This window comes from Schistocerca americana, chromosome 6 (assembly GCF_021461395.2).
Source record: "Schistocerca americana isolate TAMUIC-IGC-003095 chromosome 6, iqSchAmer2.1, whole genome shotgun sequence".
NCBI classification, from domain to species: domain Eukaryota; kingdom Metazoa; phylum Arthropoda; class Insecta; order Orthoptera; family Acrididae; genus Schistocerca; species Schistocerca americana.
In genome coordinates, this window is record NC_060124.1 from 508,559,063 (window position 1) to 508,583,727 (window position 24,665).

At 37.7% G+C, this 24,665-nt stretch overlaps 3 protein-coding genes across 3 annotated transcripts in view; 1 reads left to right on the plus strand and 2 right to left on the minus strand.

Moving 5' to 3' along the window:
* Nucleotides 1-11,084, minus strand: part of LOC124619202 (WW domain-binding protein 4) — a 118,640-nt gene extending 107,556 nt beyond the window's left edge. The window contains exon 1 of the mRNA XM_047145421.1: nucleotides 10,954-11,084. Coding sequence (XP_047001377.1) covers nucleotides 10,954-10,955 — 2 coding nt within the window. The 5' untranslated portion in view covers nucleotides 10,956-11,084. The remainder of the gene's footprint in view (nucleotides 1-10,953) is intronic.
* On the minus strand, nucleotides 7,177-8,335 carry LOC124619203 (calmodulin-lysine N-methyltransferase). The gene has a single exon (XM_047145422.1). It carries the CDS (start codon nucleotides 8,224-8,226, stop codon nucleotides 7,270-7,272), a length of 957 nt encoding a protein of 318 aa, XP_047001378.1. The 5' UTR covers nucleotides 8,227-8,335; the 3' UTR covers nucleotides 7,177-7,269.
* Nucleotides 11,085-11,102: 18 nt separating the features above from the next.
* The window catches only part of LOC124619204 (post-GPI attachment to proteins factor 2-like), a 62,841-nt gene continuing 49,278 nt past the window's right edge, over nucleotides 11,103-24,665 (plus strand). The window contains exon 1 of the mRNA XM_047145423.1: nucleotides 11,103-11,618. Within this exon, the coding sequence (XP_047001379.1) occupies nucleotides 11,430-11,618 (189 nt within the window). The 5' untranslated portion in view covers nucleotides 11,103-11,429. The remainder of the gene's footprint in view (nucleotides 11,619-24,665) is intronic.

Sequence of the window (24,665 nt, forward strand, 5' to 3'; positions counted from 1 at the left end):
ATTCTAGCTGTTCCTGTTATTACAGCTGCTATATAAATATCCCTTCTACACAAATATTTTTGTTTAACTAGTGAAAATTTGATTTTGACAACTATTTCTTTTCATATAACTATCTTAAAATCAATTGTACTCACTACCTTATTCGTTTTTCAAATTTATACACAAGCTGATAGCAATATTCATTAAAATAATTTCCCATTTTAAGTGACAAATATTTTATCTAAGGTTCAATACATTATTCATGCGTTTGGCTAGTAACGAAATTACTGTGTTACAGACATCACAATTGTTAGTCAGATATGGTCTTAGAGGCAGTACACCATTGCCTTCCTCCAAGTTACGTAGGATCTCTGGGAGGCAGATCACAATCTGCATTCCCATTTTTTTTTTTTTTTTTTTTTTTTTTTTTTGTGGTTTGAGGTTTTCGGGCGCTAAACAGCGTGGTCATCATTTTTCCATTTGCAAATATTATATTTCAGTAAGCCTTCAAACTTGACATCACCACCTTTTCCCGTTTAAAGTTTGATCATCCATATGTTCGTTCTAAAGTTACATGTTTTTGATACATTTTTTACTTCCTCAGCTTAATCTTTCCTAGTTAGGCATGAATCTGTTTCCTTGTTGAAAACAAAATATATACAACTATTGTACGGCACCTACTATACGATAAGTCACTGCTTTGTGTGCATCTTTTATGTTCTAACACAACGGAACACTTTCAGCATCTATATTATTAACACAAATAGTAAGCAGAGGGCTTCTATCAAGGACGGATTATTGGAAGGGTTTCTAAATAAAATACAACAGAATGTTGTGTACTAAACATTCAATCCAATAAATATATGTGTACATTTCACAATAGCTATGTAAATATAGGCTCAGCTGCAACATTCTTTAACATTTATTATCATGTAAATATATGATTTATAGTTATATTTGGTTCTAGGAAAGGAAAAAAATACTGGATATTTCAACTATTCAACAGAATAACTCTCATAAGACAAGGAATGGAAATGAAAGAACAGGAAATGTGTGTCACCTCATTACACATATCACAAACTACAGAAAAATGTGCATATCACACAATTTTAGGGAAATTAAACAGTATATTAATTACATAGTGCTGCAATATGCATCATTCTAAGAAATTACAGAAGAATAGGTAGGAACCAATAAATACACTATTTCAAGTGCCTGTAATATTTCAGTTTTTGTTTGCATGTCTATAGTTCATACTTTGTTATCGTAATGTTCCATGCAACAGTCCCATAATGTACAACATGTACAAGCTGTGCATTCATTCAGTACAGAGAAGTTCTGCGGACACTATAAAAAACAGTATAGTCCTGCTAGTTGTATTTAGGCCCAATGTAAAATATGAGAATATTACAGCTCACTGAGGTCACACAGTTATTGGTTCCTAACTTTCCCTTACAACAAAAGTAAGAATTTACCAATTCCAAGGAAAAATAGGGAAAACCAACAAAAGTTTACAGATTAGTGTAAATATCATAACCATGATAAACATTTTGTTTTAGCAGATTTGCTCAACTTCCAGTATATCACATAATACATGGGCATCAACAATGTACAAGTTCTCAATTTCTGACTCGCAAACTAAATTTACAATTTAAAGATGGGCTATCACTGAACTATCAAAAGATAGTTATCTGATCTTTTTCCCAACATTCAATGACTTACAAGCATCCATGCAACTGATCTAACCACATTTCAATCATGTATGACCAACAAAGCATACACGAACAAAATAAATATACACCATAGTACATTTACTAATGTGATACACATTTGACATTAGTTCTACTACCTTTGCAAACAAACATTAGTGTTTCGTCAGTTAAATGTTGGTTGTATGTTGATTTTTTTAAATTCCTAAATCAATCACAACTTCAAGGTGGCAAATAACTACAATGTTGAGAAAAATTCAACAAGCAGATTACACTTGCTGGAAGAAAGAATCACAGGTTGGTAATCTATTACAGATAAGTCAGGTGTTAAATTTGAGCCTTTGACACTATAATTTGTCCTGACCATGTAAAAGGAAGTTTGTGGAGTTGGGAGCTGTACAATGAAGTGCCCCAGACTAAAATAAGTGCTATCAAGCTTCAAGAAGAAAACCATTGTTGATGAATGTTGTAGGATAAGAAGGCTATACTTCAGTTTATAATTATGCTGTATTTTGTAGAACAGAACATTGCAATTTTAATAAGTAAGGAACATAATCATCCAACATATCAGATCTTAGATCAAGAAACTTCTTTACCAAAGGAACTACTACTTCTTAAATGACTATTAACCACAAAAAAATTAATCTCATCAAATTGTGCACGTCATTTGTTATGGGTTTTGTGGTACAATACATGTTACAAGTAGTTATGCACACAGAAAGCAGAAACTGTGTATAAAATAGATTTCTTCATAACAGTTCAATAATTGTGTGTGCTTCTGCACCCACACACATATCAGAAATTTGTTCATTTTAGGCTGTTTGCCAATGATCGTATGAGGTGAGATTTAATCTTCTCCTATCTGAAAACTTGAAACATATGATCATAAGGCCAGTTTCTAGACAGTAAGGAGATAAATGGAAAGCTAGAACTTTTTACCTACAACTAAAAACGTGGAGAGGGGAGTAAATGACTACGTAACAAGATATCCAGCTGACTGGCAAGATATCTAATAATGAACACCAACCACCTATTTGAACCATGCATATGCTAATGAGAAATAAAGTACTAATGTTTGTAAAACATGCCACAAAAGGGGAAAAGAAGGTTTCCTGGTGTGTGTGTGTGTGTGTGTGTGTGTGTGTGTGAGACAGAGAGAGAGAGAGAGAGAGAGAGAGAGAGAGAGAGAGAGAGAGAGAGAGAGAGAGAGAGAGAGAGGGGGGGGGGGGGGGGGGGGGTTGGCGACACTTTGATAGTCATCAAAGGAATAATCTTATGGCCAAGTTGATTAACTAAGTATTGGCTGCTTCTGCCTAGTTTGCACCAATTACTACAAGGAAAAAAATCTAGCCACTCTAAGTTCCAATAGATATGCCACACTCATCTAAATATGAAATAACAATCAAGTAAAAAAATAGCTAAATGGAAATATTAAGGCTTGCACAGCACATATTCAATTCCTTAGATAATGTAAAAAAAAAAAATCAAAACTTGTGAAGTGAGTAATTTCATGCAACATATTTCAGTGATTTAATGTAATGGAATGTATGAATAGTAATTAGTTGTGTAATTTAGAAACACGGGAACTGAGCAACTATAAATACCCAGTGAAAATTTAAGTTTTTGTGTGTGTTTTGGGCTGAAGGAAGATCACTGTTCTGAAAAATCACAGACTTCCTAGCACTATTTATTGCATTTCGGAATGAATGTTCTCTCAACTTCAGCAAAGACAGTTTACTGAAAATTACGATAAGTAATACTATTATTTGAATCCTCACATTATGAATATGCAGATACATGGTGACTAATGTGGATATATAATTATGCAGTATGTATATCAATAAAGAGAACTTAAAAATGGAAATTCCAGGATTGTCAAGAAAAATTAATAAGAACATTATACAATTGTTTTAGAACAATGTATGTGGAGTACTTGATTTGTGCACACAAAAGACAACTTTTCTACAATTTATAGAGCATGAAATTTGTAAAGAATACTGTAAATGTCTTTTATTGTCTGAAAGATGGCTGTTGTGTGCTTGAATAGCAGTACTGACAATGTTTTTGTATAGAGTATTCAGACTCTTTTTGAGAGTGAGCAATGCTGCTTTTGTTGGAAAGAACAACTAAGCTGTATATCCCAAAAAGATACGTCATTACCTTTTCTCTTAAAACAGAACAAGACTTGGGCCTGTGTGACAAGCAATTTTCATTAAAGATAAACATGAGAGTAGCAACACCAGTGCACATGGCATCTTTCAAGAAACTGTAATAATTTGTAATCATTCAACACAGGGATCATTCCTTCACTGCAACTGAGATTTTTATTGGATGCCTTCTCTGGAGGGCACAGGCCCCTCAGAGTCAACAGAAGGATATTCCTAATTCCTGTTATGAAAGTTTAATAATCTCTTAATGTCAGTTTATTTTGGATTTCAATATGACAGACAATGGCGAAAGTATGAGGTCATCCAAAGAGCACTACACTAATTTAAGGTATTAAGAATTTTTATCACAGGCACGTTAAGTTGAGAAAGGACTATACTACATATTTTAGCTTAAATCAGTATGGCACTGTACCAAAAGTTCAATCCCAAAGAAACACTATCAAATGGAAAATTCTGAAGTTAATTTTCTAGGTAAGAACTAAATCAAATACTCCCCTTTCCAGCGGAAGAACATTCACAAAGAACATTAAATATTACATGACAGGTATAAAGGGAAAGGTATCACTAATACTGACTTGTTACTTTAACACACATCACTTATGATGTGTTTAGGAACACAAAGACTTCGAACATTTTCTCAAGCACTGTACAAACAAAACAAAATAAAAATGTAGTTACATACATTAAAAAATTATTTGTAAGTATCTTAGTTGGCAAGAAACAAAATAAATAATAACCAGAAGGCAATGTGGTCACATCTCTAGTGTAGATAATATATACCTTTAACACAGATTTCTTTACTGTGCAAGAAAAAATGTATGTACCAAAGATGATTAACAGTGAATGACACACTGCTGGCACAAGGTTATACACAATATTCCATACTTCAGTCACCTTACGGCAGTAAAGCATTCTGCTCAATACGTTAAAGTTAACACCAAAGCCATATGTAGGAGTAATATGATAAAACAACATACAACAAGGAAGCAAGTGAGAGTCTTATGGCACCAATTATAAAAAGAAACCTAGTTACATACAAGTATTTTAAAATAATATTGTGCACATTATCTCCAAAAGCCAAAATCGCTTTGGCTTCTAAAGCACCCTGCTACGCTAATGTATATAGTTTCTCACAACTGTTAAACTGTACTGAACAATGAGAAACATGAACTACATGTTACTATCACTATTTTCTTCAAAATAGTGTTGTTTAAAAATAGCTTCCTTTTTATTCACAAAGATGTAAATCTTATTAGTTTTACTGACTAGGAGGAGAGTATTAACTACCATAGTACTCCATAATCACTCAAAATAGCCACATTACTTGCCAATAAAGTGCAACATGGCTCAGTTTATATAAAACATCAAGTGTGTGTACCACAATGGTCAGAGTTTAAAATACACTGTGTCTCTCTCAAATAGCTGTCAAAGATATAAAATATTTTTGCACCGAGAAAGCATTATTCTGAGATTCATAACTTCAGTCAATCCTCATGAACAGCCACTAATTCTTGTTATGCACATAATGGCTATTTCATACCAATAGAAAAACTCTTCCCATTTTCTACATTTATCTGTCTATAACATTCTAAAATGGCATCCCTGAGAATTACAAACTATTCACAGAGTGCGGTGATATAAGTATCAATCTGTAAAAACAGATAAGAATGCCTTATGAAATGTATTAATTGCATATCACCACCATCAAATAGCTTAGGCTAATTTTCTGTTACAAAATGAAATCAATTCCTTTTAAGAATTGTTAATGATAAACTTCAATTTTTGTTTGTACATTGCTTAAAGCACACACAAACTACTACATATAATGACTAGTCAATATATTTTAACAATTTTTTATGCAATACACAGAAATGTTTACCACTGTAACATCCACAATGCTGTATTAATACCTCTGACATTTCTCAAGGAGAATGAAAGGAAATCACTGAACAAACATAATTTTCAAGTAAAAGATATTTTGTGATTTCTGGAAGGAAGTAAATGAAAACTAACTGGATGGGATACAGAAAAAACCTGATGGTCCAGAACAATGAAGAGTGCATTAATACCATACAGAAATCAAAATACATGTATGTGTGTGTGTGTGTGTGTGTGTGTGTGTGTGTGTGTGTGTGTGTGTGTGTGTGTAAAGACTGGTACCAACAATATTCCGACCAATCCTATCAGTCAGTACAGTACTCGTGCTTCAAAATGCCTGTGTTTAACCTGTTTCATTAGAGAGACTGTCCTTGTGAACATCTATGAGTAAGTTTCCTCATGCCATGCACTCTCCATTTTCTAGCCTCCAGGTTAACAACATTTTCAAATATTTTTATGAACAAGAATTTTGAAATTGCATCCAGGTGTAAACTTCCAACACTACATTAAATTTTCTTCATTACATTAAAACAATAAAAAATAGATATGTAGAAAAGGTAAAAAGAGGAATGTTAGGAAATAACTGAAACATAAAAGAAAGATGCATCTAGCAACTGCAGTGTCATAGGTACTGAATGGTTTCTCACTGATACAGTTTAAAACACACACTATTGCATATATTCATCTTAAAATAGAGTTACAACATAAAATACGGTGTGCACTGGCAGGTAAGAACAAGGAAATAATGAAAAAAATCACTGCAGTTGCAAGACACCATCTGTCTATTACATCTAGGCTACAGAAGTACAGATACTTAAAGCTTTTTCAAAATAGTTAAGTATGTACTGGATGTGACTGTCAAGCAATATCTTTCACAACTTGACACAGAATCTATAATTTACGGCAAGTATTCATACAATCATTCGAGCCCATCCCGCACAATGGAAAGAATAGGAATGAAAGAGCGGTAAGTGTTATTACATACGTCAAAAAGACAGGCAATTTGCTCACTGGATAGGAATGACACACTCAATACAATCATCAGAATCAAACATTCCACCTGTTACATAAAAAAGTATACGTACACAACAGGAACACAAAGATATACAGTACTCAAAAGTCCTCTTTTGTACGCTTTAAGTTACTGAAAATTTGTGAATCATCGTACCAGTTGATTTGCAAATATTATAAAGTGCTCTGTTTCAAATAAATAATCCTCAATAAAATAATAAAACTAAGTTCACAAATTTTTTCAGTCTTTTACACAATGGCACAAACGTTTCTGATCCTTGGATATAAAATTCCAAACACTCCAATAAATTTACAACAGTATACTTGACATCAATTCTACTCAATTGTAGTATGACTAGATTAACTTTCATCATTTACAAAACAACAATGTGAAAATACTGATATCTCTTTCAAAGTTTCATTATGGCACCATAGTTCAGTAAAATGATCAAATATAATTACTTCTGAAATTTTGTAACTTTTTAATACATTTCATTAATTTCTGTAAAGGCAAGATATAATCCCTAGAGGTTGAATTGGTCTCCAATTTCTGCTGGCATAGACTTTTTCAAAATAAGTAGCAGTGGATAATGGATATTTTCATCATAATCACAGTTTTGTTTGACCTGTAAGTGTCTGTTCCAAACATGATCACTGTAATGCTTTTTGCTTGAACATATAAACCCCCTTGCCTTTGCCTCTTGTCTAAACTTGTCAAATGTATCACCCCTCTGCGGTGCCATTACAAAAGCTGTCCCATTTTCACTCAAGACTGTCCATATAGTCTCTACTAAATCATTTCTTGCTTCATCAAAGAACAAACAATCAGCAGACAGTATTATGTCATAAGGCTTAATATGCTGATTAACAGCTAGCCTCCAAAAGCTTCCCCATTCTAATACAGAACATACAAGTCTGTCATTTCCCTGTGGAAAGTTACGATCAACAATATACTGAACATTTTTCATGGCAGATTCATTTCCATCAGTAAGATGTATCTTGAAAGCTGATGAATATTTAGCAAGGAAAAGACCAGCAAGACAAGTGCTGCCACCCCCTAGTTCAAGAATTGTTTTCCCAGCAAACTGTTGTAAGTTACACAGTGCGTAGAATGCTAGTACTTCTTCTGAAGGCCAAATACAAATATTTCCTGTATTATTGAATCCCATCAGTTCTGTGGCTGTGAAATTTGGAAAGGGGTGGCGAATAAATATGGAATATTTTTCACGTGCAACAACTACAGAGTACTCTGACCATGATGCCACAGAGCTAGTGGAATTATTATAAGATGGTAACAATTTCATTGTGAAAAGATGAAATGAGGTGAAGCGTCGAACAGATACATCTTCATCTTCATTTGTCTCGCCCTCGCTACTTCTTTGAAGGGCACGTGCAAGTATCTTCCATCGTCGACGTGCAATTTCATTTCTTTTTGAACTTTCTTTTGTTTGCTGGCATGTGTTGCTGAGCACTGCAGACATGGTTCTGTAAGATAGTAGTTGCACTCGAGCCTATTCTGTTTCTCTCCAAACCATGTCTCTCAATGAAGCACACTAAGATAATGTATCAATAACTTGTAGAATATTTAGCGAGAGCCTGAAAGGAAGGAGAAAAATCTAATATTACTCCCTCATTTAAAACAGTACTTATCTGTAATAAATGCCACAAAGCAAGTTAATTATTGAGAACAACAGTGAATAGAAGGGAAACATTTAACTAATAACAAAAATCAAATTTCTGTGGTAGTGTACATATTTTGTCTTCTTTTCTTCAAATCTTTATAATGTATTAACATCTAAAAATATACCATGTAGAAATGCAACAGTATAATGAGGTGACAACAAAAACATTTTAAAAATTATTAGTGTGCTCTGTTTATGCGACACACCAGTAGAATGGGCTTCGATATTTACAACTTTAACTGTAGATGAGTTATTTAATCATCACTATATGCAATCTGTCTTGCAGCATGCAAAGCTATTCTTTTTGGGGAGCAATTGGATGCTTATAGAATTTCATCTCTATGCGAGTGAAGCAATGTTCTGTGTACTTAATAAATGAGAGTCTTTTTATGGTCTTGTGTTTATGGTTCACTAAACATAACTTACCACAAAAGAAAAAAATCCACACTTACAAAATAAGTGACTGGTTTGGATAAATAAATCACACCATGCAAACTGCTGTCATAGGTAATATTCTTTTTTTCATATCACAAACTGGAGAGTTCAACTAAATCTACTGCGATTCCCACTTTTGACGGCGTAATTCATCTGGTACAGGAATTAAAATATTCCCCAAATAATTCAAAAAGGGGGAACGTCTCGCTGCAAGTTGCCAAAATAGGAACAACAAAAGCATAGCTGTCAAAATCGAAATGAAACACACAAAATTATATTTACAGAACTAACAGTTAATTTCCTTTGGGAACAAGCAGGGAAATAAACAGAAAAAAATAAAACTCAACTGGGTGAAAGTACTCTTAATTGGATCTGGGCTTCTAAGTATTTCACCGCATTTCACTTTCCACACATATTTCTACTTCTGAGATTTCTTATGTAGATTTTTACCAGTAAGAAGTAACTGACAGATTTAGCCATTTGGTCTCTGTCAGTCCTGATATATATGATCCCTTTCTACCTCATATCCTATGTCTCCATTTGTTTTATACACAGAGTTTATGATTTTATACACTATTATTTATCAAGATTATCTTCTTTCAGATTTAAATCTGTGTTCCAGACTGAATGTGACTGCCAGCTCATTTTTTTGATGACACACTATTCTGATAACATTTCCTGAATCCTTATATCTGCTTTATGAAATAAATTTTATAAAAATCTTAAACAGTTGGTAAAGTACAAAACTTTCATCATCCTACAATGAGAAACTCTGTAAAGAAGCAGTAAAAATTATTTAAATGATTTATTGCAGGTGTGATGGACACAAAGTAACTAACCTACTGTAGTTGGACTGATAATGCAACTAAAAATTTGCATTATTACCATTCATAAAATATCTATAATTTCAACTTTGATCATCTGATGAACATTCACCTTCCAATTTCAGCATGAATGGATGCAACTGTGTTAGAAACAATTTACAACAGCAGTTCCAACTCAATAATAATTGCATAGATAAAACTTTTGAAATTTGTAAGTTAAAAATATAGTGTCCAAGACAAAAAGGGTAAAAATCAATTGCTTTAACATCTCAGACATGGAATCTTTGATGACCGATATGACAATATCTACTATGTAGTCAGGCATTTATTCGATATTAATACAATGATGGTAATGTCAACTTTTTTTCCATTGGCAATGTCTCATTTACAGTACTTCTCTCTGTAAATTTCCTCTTCGTCTTTATGTTTCAAACTGGGAAATGTAGGCACTTCGCTTTCACAACTAGGCTAATTCAGAGAATTTATTTACAGCTAAAGATGATCAATTATTAACCAGCTACTTATTCCATCTAACGCACAATTGTGCTACATGTCAGAAGAGTGCTTAATCTGAATATTGAAGAAAATCATTTTTGAAAATCTTATCTTGCAGAGAAATTCCAAAAGGATATGGGTACGGATGATATCTATTTTTCTTTCTTGCCAGAATTTGATGAAGGCTGATATCAAAATGTTGAAAACAACAACATTGCAACATTTAAAACCTTTCTGGGAAAATACTGAAAACAGCTGCGATATACTAAAATAAAAAAAAGAAATTAGATGAAAGGAACAGGAGGAAATTACCGACACGTTCATTAACAATGCATCTAGCCAATTAAGAAAGGATACTATGGCATTATTCCACGCGTTAAAAAATTACGCCCTGTTACAGTATTAACAGCCAACACACTAATAAGTATGATCAGAGGAATCTTCACTCTTCCCGCAATCCTCACGATGCCGCGACAGACTGACAGAACACCTACAGCGTTCCTACGTCGCTAGCAACAAAGTCAATTAACATGTTTTTCGACTTCAGTTTGAGAAACCAAATCTAATTATACGGACCTGTCCATACAATGATTGCCTACTCTAATTTTCGTTTGAAATGGAGTGCGAACCTATTTGTTTACCGTGGCACTATTCTTAGTCCATTCAGCGCTTGGTTCAGATGATATGCTCTGCTTCACGATTCATTCCTTAGTATAATGAAACAAAAACATTAACAAGTGATCAGTATTTCGATCAGCTTTAAGTTACTTACATTTTGTTTGTTTCTATGGCACAGCAACTAGCATTCTACGCAAACTGCACTACCTAACTGCAAGCTTACAGGCACAGCGACATTGTTTATACCCAAAGATTACATAATAGTTAACGCGCCACAGTAGCGCAGTGCCGGGATATATGATAAACAACCAAGATTGGGGAACAGTAGCATGTCGCAATGCGTGCGTGTTTTGTAGGTACGTCAAGTGGTTGTGAGAATAGGCGACAGCTGTTTAGTAGTTGGTGCTCTGCAGGTCACAGAGATTGACATATAATTCAGCAGCAGAATATTCCACCAAAATGTGACATTCAGTGATGGTCAAATGGTTTGCATATTTCAGTACAAAGGCAGGCAGAGCGCTATACAGTTCACGCCTCACTATGTATTTCACGACCACATAATTCTGCAACATGAACTAACTCCTAGAAAAGGGCGTCCTGTTCACAGTGACGAAATAAAAAACCGTAGATATGTCTACGACGATAACGCTTGGTCAAGACTATTTACCTTTGCATCATAAGAAAAAAGGATATACACTATCAATACCATTCGGTAAAGTGGCTTGGGTTACTGTTTCCATGCCGTTGACAAGTTTTATCTTCTGTGTAATATGGTCAATATTGTTTAACTTTGAAAGATCAACCTATACGCACTGTCAGGTAAGATTTTTACTATAGATAGCTTGTTTTATTTGAGATTAACAATATATTCCAGCTGAGCTACCCTTCCGTCCTCCCCGCTCCCGACTACCCCCCCCCCCCCCCCCCCCACTCAACCCACATTTAGCTACTAAAATATTTTGTATTTTGCCTTTCAACACTATTTCCAATTTTTGGCAGATGCAAAAATAGGCTATATCTCTGCTGATTGAATTACAAGCAGTCTTTGTTTCGGAATGAGTGTGTGCCATAATCATAAGGTAGACTTGTACACAGTTGTTCACATTATTCCATATGGTTGGCCTATAAGGAGAGAATAATGCAAAATTTACGTATTGTATTAATGCCTCTATACGGTATCCATACACTGTGTTGTAGCTCCTAAATGAGTGTTCTTGGCAGAACCTAGAAGATGGTGTGGTTCACAGATGTCTTCAGATATTACTTGAAAAAGGGGATTTTTTCTCACAGGCCAGCTGCTGTATTGGTTTTTGAATTTCATCTATGTTTTCTAGATTGTTAGGATTCAACCACCTGTGCTCTACGGAAAAAAAATTGTTGATTGTCAGTTTTCCTCATACAACAACTTTTAATCCACAAAAATTGTAAGTCTGATTTGTGCAATGCCCCAGCTGCTGCAACTTGCTAAATAGGCTAATCACATACAGATTAAGATTATTCATAACAGATATGTTTTAGACAGTTTATTAACTGTAAATATAAAAAACTACAAGCAGTCACTTTTTTGAAATAGTTATTTATTTTTCCATGAACCAGTTTTGGAACCTTTTCAGGCCCATCTTCAGACAGTTTTCCAGAAGTCCCATAGCTATTTCAAGCAGATTCTGAATGATGGCTCATTGACAAGAGGATGGAACATGTTTTATTGCATCACCAGGAGTACTGTTTGTGAATTTGGATTCAAAATTTAGTTGTGTACTTACTGTGACATTATGGACGGCTTTTGTTGTTAGTGAGTATTGTTTATCTGACTATTTGGATCTAACAGAAAAGATGCCCATAATATCACAGTAAGTGCAAAACTAAATTTTGGATCCAAACCAACAGATGAACAGTACTCATGGCAATGCAACAAAGCATGTTCTGTCTTCTTGTCTCTGAGCCAGCACACAGCACTATGCTTGAAACAGCTATGTAACTTCTGGAAAACCATCTGAAGATGAGCCTGAAAAGGTTTGAAAATTGGTTCATGTAATGAACAAATAACCATTTCAAAAAAGTGACTGGTTGCAGTTTTGGGTGTTTACATTTAACTGCTTAGAGCTTCAACATTGTAGGAACGTATTGTGTGACCTTAGTTTTGCTATTATGATCTGTACACATTCTTGTAGGGAGATTACTTCATGAAGTAGGAACTATTCATTTAGTGCACCAACAAATCAGTTTGCCCAGTGAATGGATACCATACATGAAATGTGAATCTGGAAGATTCGGGAAATAACCATCTGTGGTTGCCACCACCTCCCTACAGTACTCGAATCTGTGGAAGTGGAAGGGGATACTGGTGCTGCTGAAAGACTTCATGTTGCAACAGTCTGTAGCCTACTCTAAATCCTTGACTTTTTCCCCCATTTTGCAATCCAAACCTCACATTCTCTCCTCTCTTCCATTCCCAAAAAATTCAATTAGTCCAGAAGAATAGCATAATATTTTCCATTTATAGTTTTACTTGTTGCAGGCTAACCCATTAGATTTATAACTTTTGGATCCCAGGAGATAGTGGCTTTAACCCTTCTGGCAAACAAGATCCTCTTTGGTTCCATCACAACCTGTACTGCATTCACTGCTTTTTAATTTATACTCCCTGTCTAATTCACTATAAGAAATTTGTGTAAAATCATTTGGATTCTTGTTAAAATGATCCAGACATTGCGCACCCTGAATTTGTGTATACCTGTGTTTGTGGTTTTTGGACGTCCGTTATGTGATGTCCTCCTTGTGGATCGTCTTCAAGAGAAGGATGACCATGTTGAATGAAAATTCCCATTAGTGAACTACTGAAAATGAAGCAGCAGAATTCTTATAAATCTTTCTGAGCTGTTGGTAATAAATCATCCAATATTAAGAAGAATCATTGCTTCTGTCTGCTTTTTGCCAGGGTGATAATTTTTCACGTTTGCTGTCGAAACGTTGTTATGCTGTGGAAGAGAGAGGGGGGGGAAAAAAAAAAAAAAAAAAAAAAAAAAAAAAAAAAAAAAAAAAAAAAAAAACTCCAAACAAACCTATCACTAAGTTACATCCATCAAAAATTACAATGCTTGTCACATGAATTTTTATTTTCTTCCTGCCCCTTAATTTTCTGTGCCATTTTGTACATCGTCATTCCCTTACCATATCCTGAGAGAGATTCAACCATATAACTAATTCCTTCATTTAGTCAAGTTGTGCAGTAAATTTCTTTAGCCTCATTAGGTACTGATACCTGATGTACTTATTTAATCTTCAACATTATTATATTGAAGCCCATTTCAAAAGCTCCTATTCTCTTCGTGTCTGAACTTTTTATCATCCAAATTTCACTTCCATTCAAAGCTACACAGCAGTCAGATACATCCAGAAAAGACTTTCTAACACACATATGTATATGCTTGATGTGAAGATATTTCTCATTTTGAGAAATCCTTTTCTTGCCGTTGCCGGTCTGTATTTGATATCCTCTCTACTGGGTCATTACATATCAAATCACCCAATAAAAAATAAATTTTACACCCACCTCCTTAGATTTTCATGAAAGTTGGCTCAAATGGTTCTAATACCATCCTGACAACACCTGAAATTTTTGTTGCTGGATCTCTTATAGTTTTTTTTTTTATAAATTTTTAAAGTTTTTATGTTTTGCGTTTTCCGAACCTTCGGAAATGGTAAATTTAATTTGTATTCAAAACTTTAAAATTGCTTATCTTAAAAACTCTTTTAGATAACATCATGAATTTTTGCAGCAAGTTTATTTATTATACATATTTGAAGATAAAAATGATACTATTAAAATATATTAATATATATATATATATATATATATATATATATATATATATATATATATATATATATACATATCATAGAAAATATTAATATATTTCTTTTTTTTAACGGATGTTTTGTTTTATAAGAATTGCAATATCTAGAGTCTCAGACCTGATAGACTGCTCAATTACTCTTAAACATATAGGCTACTTGATAAAACAAAAATAATGATGGCTTTTTAACATGTTTATTAATTATTATTAATTATAGTAGATTACATTAGAATTATGTACAAAGATAGTGTTCTTACAACACTTATGTATAACCCAACTGATTGCTTGAAACATTGAATTTTTTTAGTAATTTTGTCTTTTTAATGAACATTAATGCTGATTCAAACTGTTTTTCCACTTCATCCAAGAGCTTTCAGTTCTTTTGATACAGTCTTTTTTGAAGTAATACATTCTTCCAGTGCCGCTTGATTGAGGTGCGTCTACTACAGAGACTATGTGCTCCAAAGGCACTATGCAAGAATCTTCTCTTTCACGCCAATAAAATGATGCAGCTGGTCCTGAAGGATGTAGAAATAGAATTTCTGCATCTTCTTCATCATTGAATATTGTTTTTACCTGTCCAAAGTACCAGTTACCATCATGATTTGCATGGTTCAACACGAACCCAATCAGAAGAATGGAAAGAAAAGACTAAGGAGGGTTTTACACTATCTGTAGTCCTTCTAATTTCAAGGTTGTTTGTTGGAAGTGGTTTGAAGTTATGAAGACTTCTTGTTCCAGGAATGGTTCGGGTTGCTGAAAAAACGTTTTTCTAGTTTTAACCGTAGCAAATCAGCTTCTTTTTTGTCAATAAAGTGAAAATGAATGTTTTCAATATTTTTTTTCACAAAACTTGAACACATCGATTGCTGTCATTATTTGTTCTTCATCCGAAAGCTGTAGACTGGCTTTCCTTAAAATTCTTTTAATAGTTCCTCCTAGGCCATCACAAATTGACTTCCAATGACTTGTTGCAAAAAAAGAGTGTTGGGCCTTCAAATTAAAGTCTCCCAAGTGTTCAGTCAAATTTTTAAAACTGTTTCTATTTTTGTACTGCCCAGCACAACCATCTGTAAAGTAGTGAACTGAGTCAATGTCAGTATGATGTAATGACAGCCACTTTGTAATTTCTTTTTGTACAAAGTTAACAAAACCAGTGTCATGTTCTTGGTCATCACTAATAAAACAGTGGTTGGAACCAAAAACATTGTTTTCCTCATATCCTAGGAAAATTCCAACTGGGTGTAGAGTACAACCACCTCTATTCCAGTGGTAACTTTGGATCTCATTTTGTATAACAAAGGAATAATTTTCACTGAAATCCATCACAATAATTGCTGTTTTGGGTGGTGGGTCTTCTTTGAATCTTTTAAAGGCTGCTGATTGGGATTTTGCTATAAACGAGTGCGGGGTGACCTTTTCCAATGACCTAACCAATAAAGAAATGTAGTCTTCAACACTGATAGACTGTTTGATCATTTCTGCCGTGTCTGTGTTAACCCACTGACTGATTACAATTTCTTCTTCTAAATCATAATCTTCACTTAGTTTTTCAGTTAAGTACTCAGTTAGTGCAGCATTTGCAGGACAGCTGTCGCAATGATGCATGCAGTTTTGGTTTTCCGTGTTGCACACAAGCATCTTAATTAGGTCTTTATAAGATTCTTCAATTTTCACAGCATCCAATAATAGTTTAACATTCTGGTGGATACTGCATGCACATACAGGTGTGTGCCTGCAGCACCAGCAAGGATACACCATTTAGGTCTCAAGAAACAAAATTTTTAAAATCCTACTTCTACCTCGGGATTATCCCATTTGAAAGAATAATAGAGTTCTCTCAAGTTACACAAAATGAGTCTTTTTTGCATGTACACATTTTTTTTGAACACTTACTTTGTCTTTTGTTCCAGGTAGCACTCTGGAACTTTCATCCTTTTCATAAAAATCTGTTACAAGTCTTACTGTATTTTCAGAAAGAGTTTTACCTTTTTTTGGACCAGGAGTTTCCAGAATACCCTTTTCAGATTTTAGCTTTCTAGCTTGTCGCACCATGTACTCACTTACATTAAATTCTTTCATCACTTTATTTCGACTCCAAGAATCTGGAGCCAAGGTCAGAATCTGGATTTTTCTAGACCTCCAACAGATGACATCTTCTCTTTCATAAGAGAAATCATTACATCAAAATCCTTTGCTTTCTCAACCACACTTGTATCTTCTTCGTCATCATCAGAACTTGGTGCATCATATTTTAATGCTTTTGAAACCGCCTTTTTTGCAGTCTTTTCAATACTACTAACCTTCCTTTTAAAATAAGACCCTTTACTTTGTTCTGACAAGCCATGAAGCTTTATTGGTGTTAAACCTAAATTATCAAGAGCAATGTTTGTTTGTACGAGGGATTCATTTCTGGATTCCAATGATTCTAATTCAACCATGACTTCATCATCTGTTTCACTTTCATTGACTTCAACTCTTAATTTTTCCTCACAAAAGTTACGGCATGTTGAGCAAAGCTTTTGTCTAGGTTTTATGCTACTATTTTTTGTCAGTAATTGTTTAGAAAGATCCAAGCCTACACTTCTCAACGACTTTTGATGGTTTTTTTAGTGGGTCTACACATGTTGTTTGATACTTTTCAAAAACATTTAAAAAGTAGTAGCTGTGGTGTGAACATATATTCTTAAATTCACACAGATTAATTCCAGATCGTAAGTGGCTCAAATTTTTTTCTTCCTCACTCAATTCAGGTACCGGTTGTAACTTTTTTGAAGGTGTGTAGGTTGTTTGGAAACAGATTTTTTAAATAACCCTACGCTACAGGTTTGAATATCTGACATACTGATTTCACTTTTGGTCTGATTACTGTTCTGGTTACTTTTATAGGATATTGGAAAAGAATCTCTGTAACTAAGTAACAGTACTTACTGAAAGTTCGAATAAATTTAATAAAATACCATCCAAGCACTATTTAACACTGTAATAATTTTTTACTTCAAAACACAGGAATAACAAAACAAAATCCAAGCATACATTGTTACTCCAAGAAGACAAAAACTTATTTTTGGTGTCTAAGTCACTTGGTACTTTTTATTTTTAAAATATCATCATCATCATCATCTTGGACAGTTTCCAGCCACTGGCTGGGTCTGTCGGGAACACAAGCCTCTCCATCGTGTTCTGTCTTTCCACCATTCCCCCCTTCCACCTTCGTCCAGTTCTCTCCTCTTCTCGTCACACATTCCTTCACTCCCTTCACCCATATATCTCTTGGTCTTCCTCTGGGCCTCTTCCCCTCCAGTTGCAGATCATACATCCTCTTTGGAATTCTATCCTCATATATTCTCTTCATGTGTCCATACCACTGCTGTCTCAATTTTTCTATCCTGTCCTTTACTGGTTCCTCCTTTAGTCTTTCCTTCACATACACATTTCGCAATCTGTCTCGTCTTGTTACACTCAACCTGCTCCTCTGGAACTTCATTTCACTAGCCTGTATTCTACTTTTGTCGCTTTTGTGCTTTACCCATGTCTCACTTCCGTATGCCAATATGGGGACAAAGTAGCTTCGGTATATAATTCCCTTGGATTTCTGTGGCACCTCCTTGCTCCAAATAAGCCCCCTAATGCATTTGTAGAACTGCCCTGCTTTTCTGCACCTTTCATTTATTTCCATTGCATTTCCCCCCTTACTTTCAATCATGCTTCCCAGGTACTTGAAGTTCTCTACCACTTGTAGTTTTTCCCCTCCACAAGTTATATCCACATTTGGCCTATTCTTCTTCCTTGTTGTGACAATTATTTCACTTTTCTTTGCAGAGAAATGCATTCCATATTGTGCTGCCGTTGCCTCCCATACATCTAACTGATCTTTTAAATTTTTTAAATAATATTAATTATATTTTTAAAATATAATTAATATTATTTAAAAAATTAGATAACTATTGAACAGGTTAAAAAGCCAACATAATTTTTCTTTTCTCTAATAGCCTATACAATTAAGAGTATTTTAAAACAAATTTGAGCTTTCTATCAGGTCTGAGACTCTAGATATTGCAGTTTTTGTAAAACTAAACAAAAAAAAAACCCAACAACTAATTGTAATTTTTTTCATTTGGAAGATTTTAATATATCTTTATGGTAATTTTTTTAACATTTAGATATAATACACAAACTTATTCCAAAATTTCATACTGGTATCTTGAGTATTCTTTAACATACAAATTTTTTTAGTTGTGAGGACACGTTTAAGTTACGATTTCCGACTGCTGAAACAACGCCAAATCTAAAAACTTTAAAAATTTATAAAAAAAAAACTATAAGAGATAGAGCAAAAAATTTTTACAAGTGCTTTCAGGATGATAAAAGAAGTAATTGTACCAAGTTTCATCAAAATCTGACATGGTTGGTGTCAAGGCCTGGGTGACTTGACATGGAATGACCCTATTTCTACCTTCATCAGCTATCTTTTCTGCCCAAATAGCAAAATTCTGTAAAATTCACATAGTGACTCACCATTGGTTTTTTTGTAATTTGTCTACGATATATAAGATGTACATAAGGTGCCTCAAAGTATTTGTTGCAGACTTGTTCATCAACTAATGTAAGTTTTCTGAGTGTTTCAAAAAACTCGTGGCACTGAACTACATTTACTGGATTTTATTAGTAGTGTTAATGAAATCCAGTTAATGCAGTTCAGTGTCACAAGCTTTCTGAAACATTTATCAACTGCTGAAAATTGCCTGCAAGCAACCTATTTTCCGAATCGGGTCGACAGAAGCGTCCAATCCAACGCGTCGGCTTTGACCCATGACGTAAGGGTGTTGTCGTGTGTGACGTCATGACGACGCGGAGTTTGGTTTGAGTGTGGCTGTCTCCAGTTCCATTTTATCTTATTTTATTTACTTTTCTGATCTGTTCGTTCTATCTCGTGAGATTTTTTTTTTTTTTTTTAATTTAAAAACACTTATTACTTATTTTAATTATCTGTTTCCTCGAATTTCTGTTTTAGTTCATTATATTTATCTTTCTGTTCTGTTCGTTCTATCCCGTGAGATTTTTTTTTTTAAAAAAGACAGAAAACACTAATCAGCTACTGAAGCATCTTTATCTTCTATGGGTTGCAGGGGTTACGATCCCTGGGGAGGTGGGTGCGTATTCATGCATGGCTGTCTTCACTTACACGTTGTAGCTACGCAAGGCATCTAAATTTGTTTATATTTAGTTTGCCCCCCACCCAAAACACCCCATTTCCCGCACTTGTCCCGTTAGTGTCATTAGGCTTCTTGTGGAAAGTGTGTGTGTTTGTTTTTGTTTCCGCCATATTTGTGACGTCATGGGTCAAAGCAGACGGGTGGGATCGGACGCTTTCGTATTTCCTCCGAATGTACCTTGCAGTTATAACAATAATGGAATTTCATGGATTTCCGTCTGTAGGATATTTAAAAGATGTTGTGTACCACCAAGTGCCAACAGGCCATGAAGACGTGGTTGACCGCATCATAAACGCCTGTGCTTCTGTCCCATGTATGGTCATTTGAAAAGCGTATCACTAAGTATATTGAAGTTGGCAGTACAACATTTGCGCTCTTACTCTAATTAGAAAAGTAGAGGAGCACGTGCAGCCACAGCCTATGGCATGGCTGGTGCAGAGACCTCTAGTGGTCATTGAGTTCCAAGCTGTCTGGCACGGATTCAAAACCTGTGGTGCTTGGTGCCAGATCCCTCCCCCCTGAAACTTGCGCACAGGGGCAAAAACGCCCCGGATGGTGCCGCGGTGGTCGGCAGATTGGAGAAGACCTGGACTCGTCAACTGCCATTGTCAGGGAGGAAGGGACAGCTGACCCAGGGGCCAGGCTGTCGGAGGGAGCCTCCACTCCACCTGGAGGCAGGAAGGGCAGGCAGCAGGCTCGTGGGGAGGCAGCAACCTGGGGCAGTGGCGGCAACTCAAGGACTACATCTGTAGCAGAAGGAGGTAGTGTAGGCGGTGGCGGTGCCGGGAGTCCCGCCGGGGTACGTGGGGTGAGCTGGTTATGATGGCAGTGCCCCAACCCTTTTGATGTCTGCACTGACATCACACACTGCCCGTGGGCCGCGATTACCATGGTGGGCGTCCAACCCGCCTTTCTCCCGTGTGTGCCGGCCCACACGGCAGTGCTGGGTCCGTAACGCTGAGAGGGCCAGGAGCGGGGATGGGAGGGTGATGGCATCAGCAAATGAAGTAGGGTCTGCGGCTGTCACCCAAGGAGGAGCTCCACCGGACTATGTCTGTCAATTGGCACGGTGCGATATGTGCTCAAGAACAGGGTTAGGGCTGATGTGTTCTGACCACCTTTGTCAACTGTTGTTTAAATGTGTGGACAAGCCTCTCCGCTGCATCATTGGAGGAAGGGTGGAAAGGTGGGCTACGGATATGTTTGATACCATTGGTCTGACAGAAGTTGTGGAAGGAGGATGCCGTAAATTGGGGGCCATTATCGGAGACCAATGTGCAAGGCAGGCCCTCAGTGGCGAGGACCTGCCAGGGCCATGAGTGTGGCCTCTGCGGTGGTGTATGCCATTCGGACGACATATGGATATTTGGTGTAGGCGTCAACGAGAAGTAACCAAATGGACCCCAAAAATGGGCCTGCAAAATCGAGATGGATGCCACCCCCCCCCCCCCCCCTGCGGGTCCGTGGATTAGAATAGGTCCTAGGTATTCCTGCCTGTCGTACGAGGCAACTAAAAGGAGTTTCATACATTTCAGCCTTTATGTGATGGTCCCCTGTAGGGTTTGACCTCCATCCTTCAAAATGTTCGTGAAGAGCAAGCCAATTGGGGAAGGGCGCCTTACAAAGTGCATCGTGTCCATCGTGCATTGAGATCTTTAGCCCACTTTCTCATCGGCACATTGCAGTCCTGCCCATTCTCCATCTCTTGGGTGAGGACACCTTCCTAGGTGCGTTTTCCACCATGCACTATGCAGTGTCGGTTTCTGCATCGACGATGACCATGGACTTCTTTGCATCTGATATCCAGCACGGTAGCCAGTCCGTTGTGGTGGGGCCGCCATGTACCCTGTTCATTGTAGCCCCCTGACCACACAGGGATTACTCTGCTGGTGCCTACACCGTTAACTCCCCACGTATGCCAAGGGGTAGATGCCCATCCCCCTGGGGCATCGGGACTCCCGACAATAGCCATCGTGCCAGGTGGCCTTTGCTGCGGCTGGGTGGCACCCATGGGGAGGGCCCCTGGTTGGAGTGGGTGGCATCAGGACAGATGACACGCGATAAAGCATAGTGCATCATCTCTTGCTGGTGGGGAAACACCAGCAGTCTCTAAGTGATCACGAGTTCAATTCAACGCACAGAAGTACGACTCCAAATCATTCCTCTCCCTGGCACACCATGGGAGGAACGTCGGGCTAAGGATGGCAGCAAATCTTATTTGCCCCGGTACCTTGTATGTTCTAGAGCTGATGGGGAATTTTTCATGACGATGAAGCCTCAGTTTTTTGTTGAGCATTTAGAGGACAAGTTCGGGGAGGTGGAGGGCTTGTCCAAAGTGAGATCTGGGTCAGTCTTGATCGAAACAGCATCCTCTGCCCAGTCACTGGAGTTACTCCCTTGTAACAAGCTGGGGGATGTTTCTGTAACCATCACACCCCATAAGAGCTTAAATATGGTCCAGGATATCATATTCCACAGACACCTTCTTTTGCAGTCTGACGATGATCTGTGTGCCAATTGAGAGCGGCGAGGTGTACATTTCGTCCGGCGTGTCCACCGGGGTCTGAAGGATAATCAGGTTGCCACTGGTGCCTTCATCTTGGCCTTTGAGGGTGATACATTGCCCGAGAAGGTCAAGGTGATGGTGTACTGGTGTGATGTAAAGCCCTATATCCCTCCCCCGATGCGGTGCTTTCTGTGCTGGAAGTTCGGCCATATGTCTTCCCGCTGTACTTCCAGTGTCACAGGCCGAGATTGTGGATGCCCATCACATCCCAGTACTCCATGTGCCCCGCCTCCCATCTGTGTCAATTGCGGAGAGCACCATTCGCCTTGCTAGCCTGACTGCAGGATTCTCCAGAAACAAAGGAAAATCATTAAGTACAAGACCCTGGACAGACTGACCTACACTGAGGCTAAGAGAAAATTTGAACGCCTGCATCCTGTGCGTATGACATCGTCTTAAGCTGCCGCTACAACAGTTCTGGCGAGTCATTTCTCCTGTGTACTGACTCATTGATCAGCCTACGAGCTATCAACCAGTGGTACCCTCGCCACCCTGTGGTAGCGTCCATTCAGGGGTCCATCTATGCCCTGGAACAGTCCTGCCGTTCCGTGGTGTTTGTGTGAACCCCAGGACACTCACACCGGAATCCCCGGCAACAAACTTGCCGACAGGCTGGCCAAACAAGCGACGCAGAAACCGCTTCTGGAGAGAGGCATCTCCGAAGCTGACGTGTTCTGTCTTACACCACAGGGTTTTACGACTTTGGGAGGCGGACAACAAACTGCATGTCATTAAGGAGACTATGAATGTGTGGAAGTCTTCAATGCAGGCCTCTTGCAGGGAATCAGTTGTCCTCTGCCAGCTCCGCATTGGCCATACGTGGCTAATGCATGGTTAACTATTCAGTCACAAGGACCCACCTCAGTGTCGCTGTGGCTCCCAAATGACAGTCGTCCACCTCTTGCTGGACTGCCCACTTTCACCTGCTCTGCGGCAGACTTTTAACTTCCCCTGCACCCTGCCTTCGGTGTTGGGTGACAGTGCCTCCACAGCAGCATTAGTTTTACATTTTATCCATGAGAGTGGGTTTTATAATTCTATGTGGGTTTTAGCGCATGTCCTTTGCCCCTCTGTGTCCTCCACCCTAGTGCTTTTAGGGTGTTTCAGAGTGGCTGGCTTTCCCTTTTTATTCTCGTGGTTGGCCAGCCACTGTAATCTCCTCTCGTGTTTTACTCTCTTCTGTTTCTAGAATCTCTCTGTTTTCTTGTCTTCATTTGTTCCTTTTAGTGTTCATTGCCTTCTCTTCGTTCTTGTGGCTTTTCCTTTCTTTCCGTTTTGTGTTCTATATTTCGTCTGTTTTATTCTCACAATTGTGGCATTGTTTTATTAAGAACAAGACCGATGACCTCATAGTTTGGGTCCCTTCACCCACCCCTAAACCAACCAACCAACCAACCAATCAAGATGGATGCGATCCCAGGACCAGTGAGGCACAGACCAGGGTGCGAATGACTGAGGGGCGGGGCCTTGCCTGGTGACGCACACACACAGTGCACCCATGGACCAGGCAGTCAATATCACCATCAATGCCGGGCCAATACACATGCTGGCAAGCCAAAACTTTCATGCGGGACATACCCCAGTGCCCGCGGTGTAACCAACTGAGCACGTGATGTCGAAAAGCCGGAGGGATGACCACCTGATGGGCATCCAACTCCGTGGCCAACAGAAGATCATCATCAACCACAGAGAGCCTGTGGGACAGGTGGTGGCAGAGGTTGAAGTCAGTCCGCATCCGACGAGTAATATAGGAGGGCCAACTGTGGACCACATAGCGGAGAACCTGCCTGAAGATAGGGTCGCGGTGTTTAGCCATGGCAATGTGAGCAGCCATAAGAGGCAGACTGTACATTGAATCCCAGCGGGTGGAATAAATGTGAAAGCAGAGGACCTCCAGTTGGTCAAACACAGGAACAGGGCCTGCTGGGAGACGTGACGAAGCGTCCACGTTAGCATGGTGGGCGGTGGGCTTATACCGGATCGTGTAAGTGTAATTCCATAAAAATAATGCCCAGTGCTGGAGACGTTGAGCCGTCCTCTCTGGAAGGTGAGAGTGGGGTCCAAAAAGTGTAACTAAGTGTTTATGGTTCGTCAGGAGGGTGAAATTTGCCCCAAAGAGATAGATGTGAAATTTTTGGATGGCGAACACTATCGCCAGGGCCTCCTTTTCAATCTGGGAGTAGTTCCATTGTGCTGGGGTTAACGTCTTAGATGCATAAGCGATGGG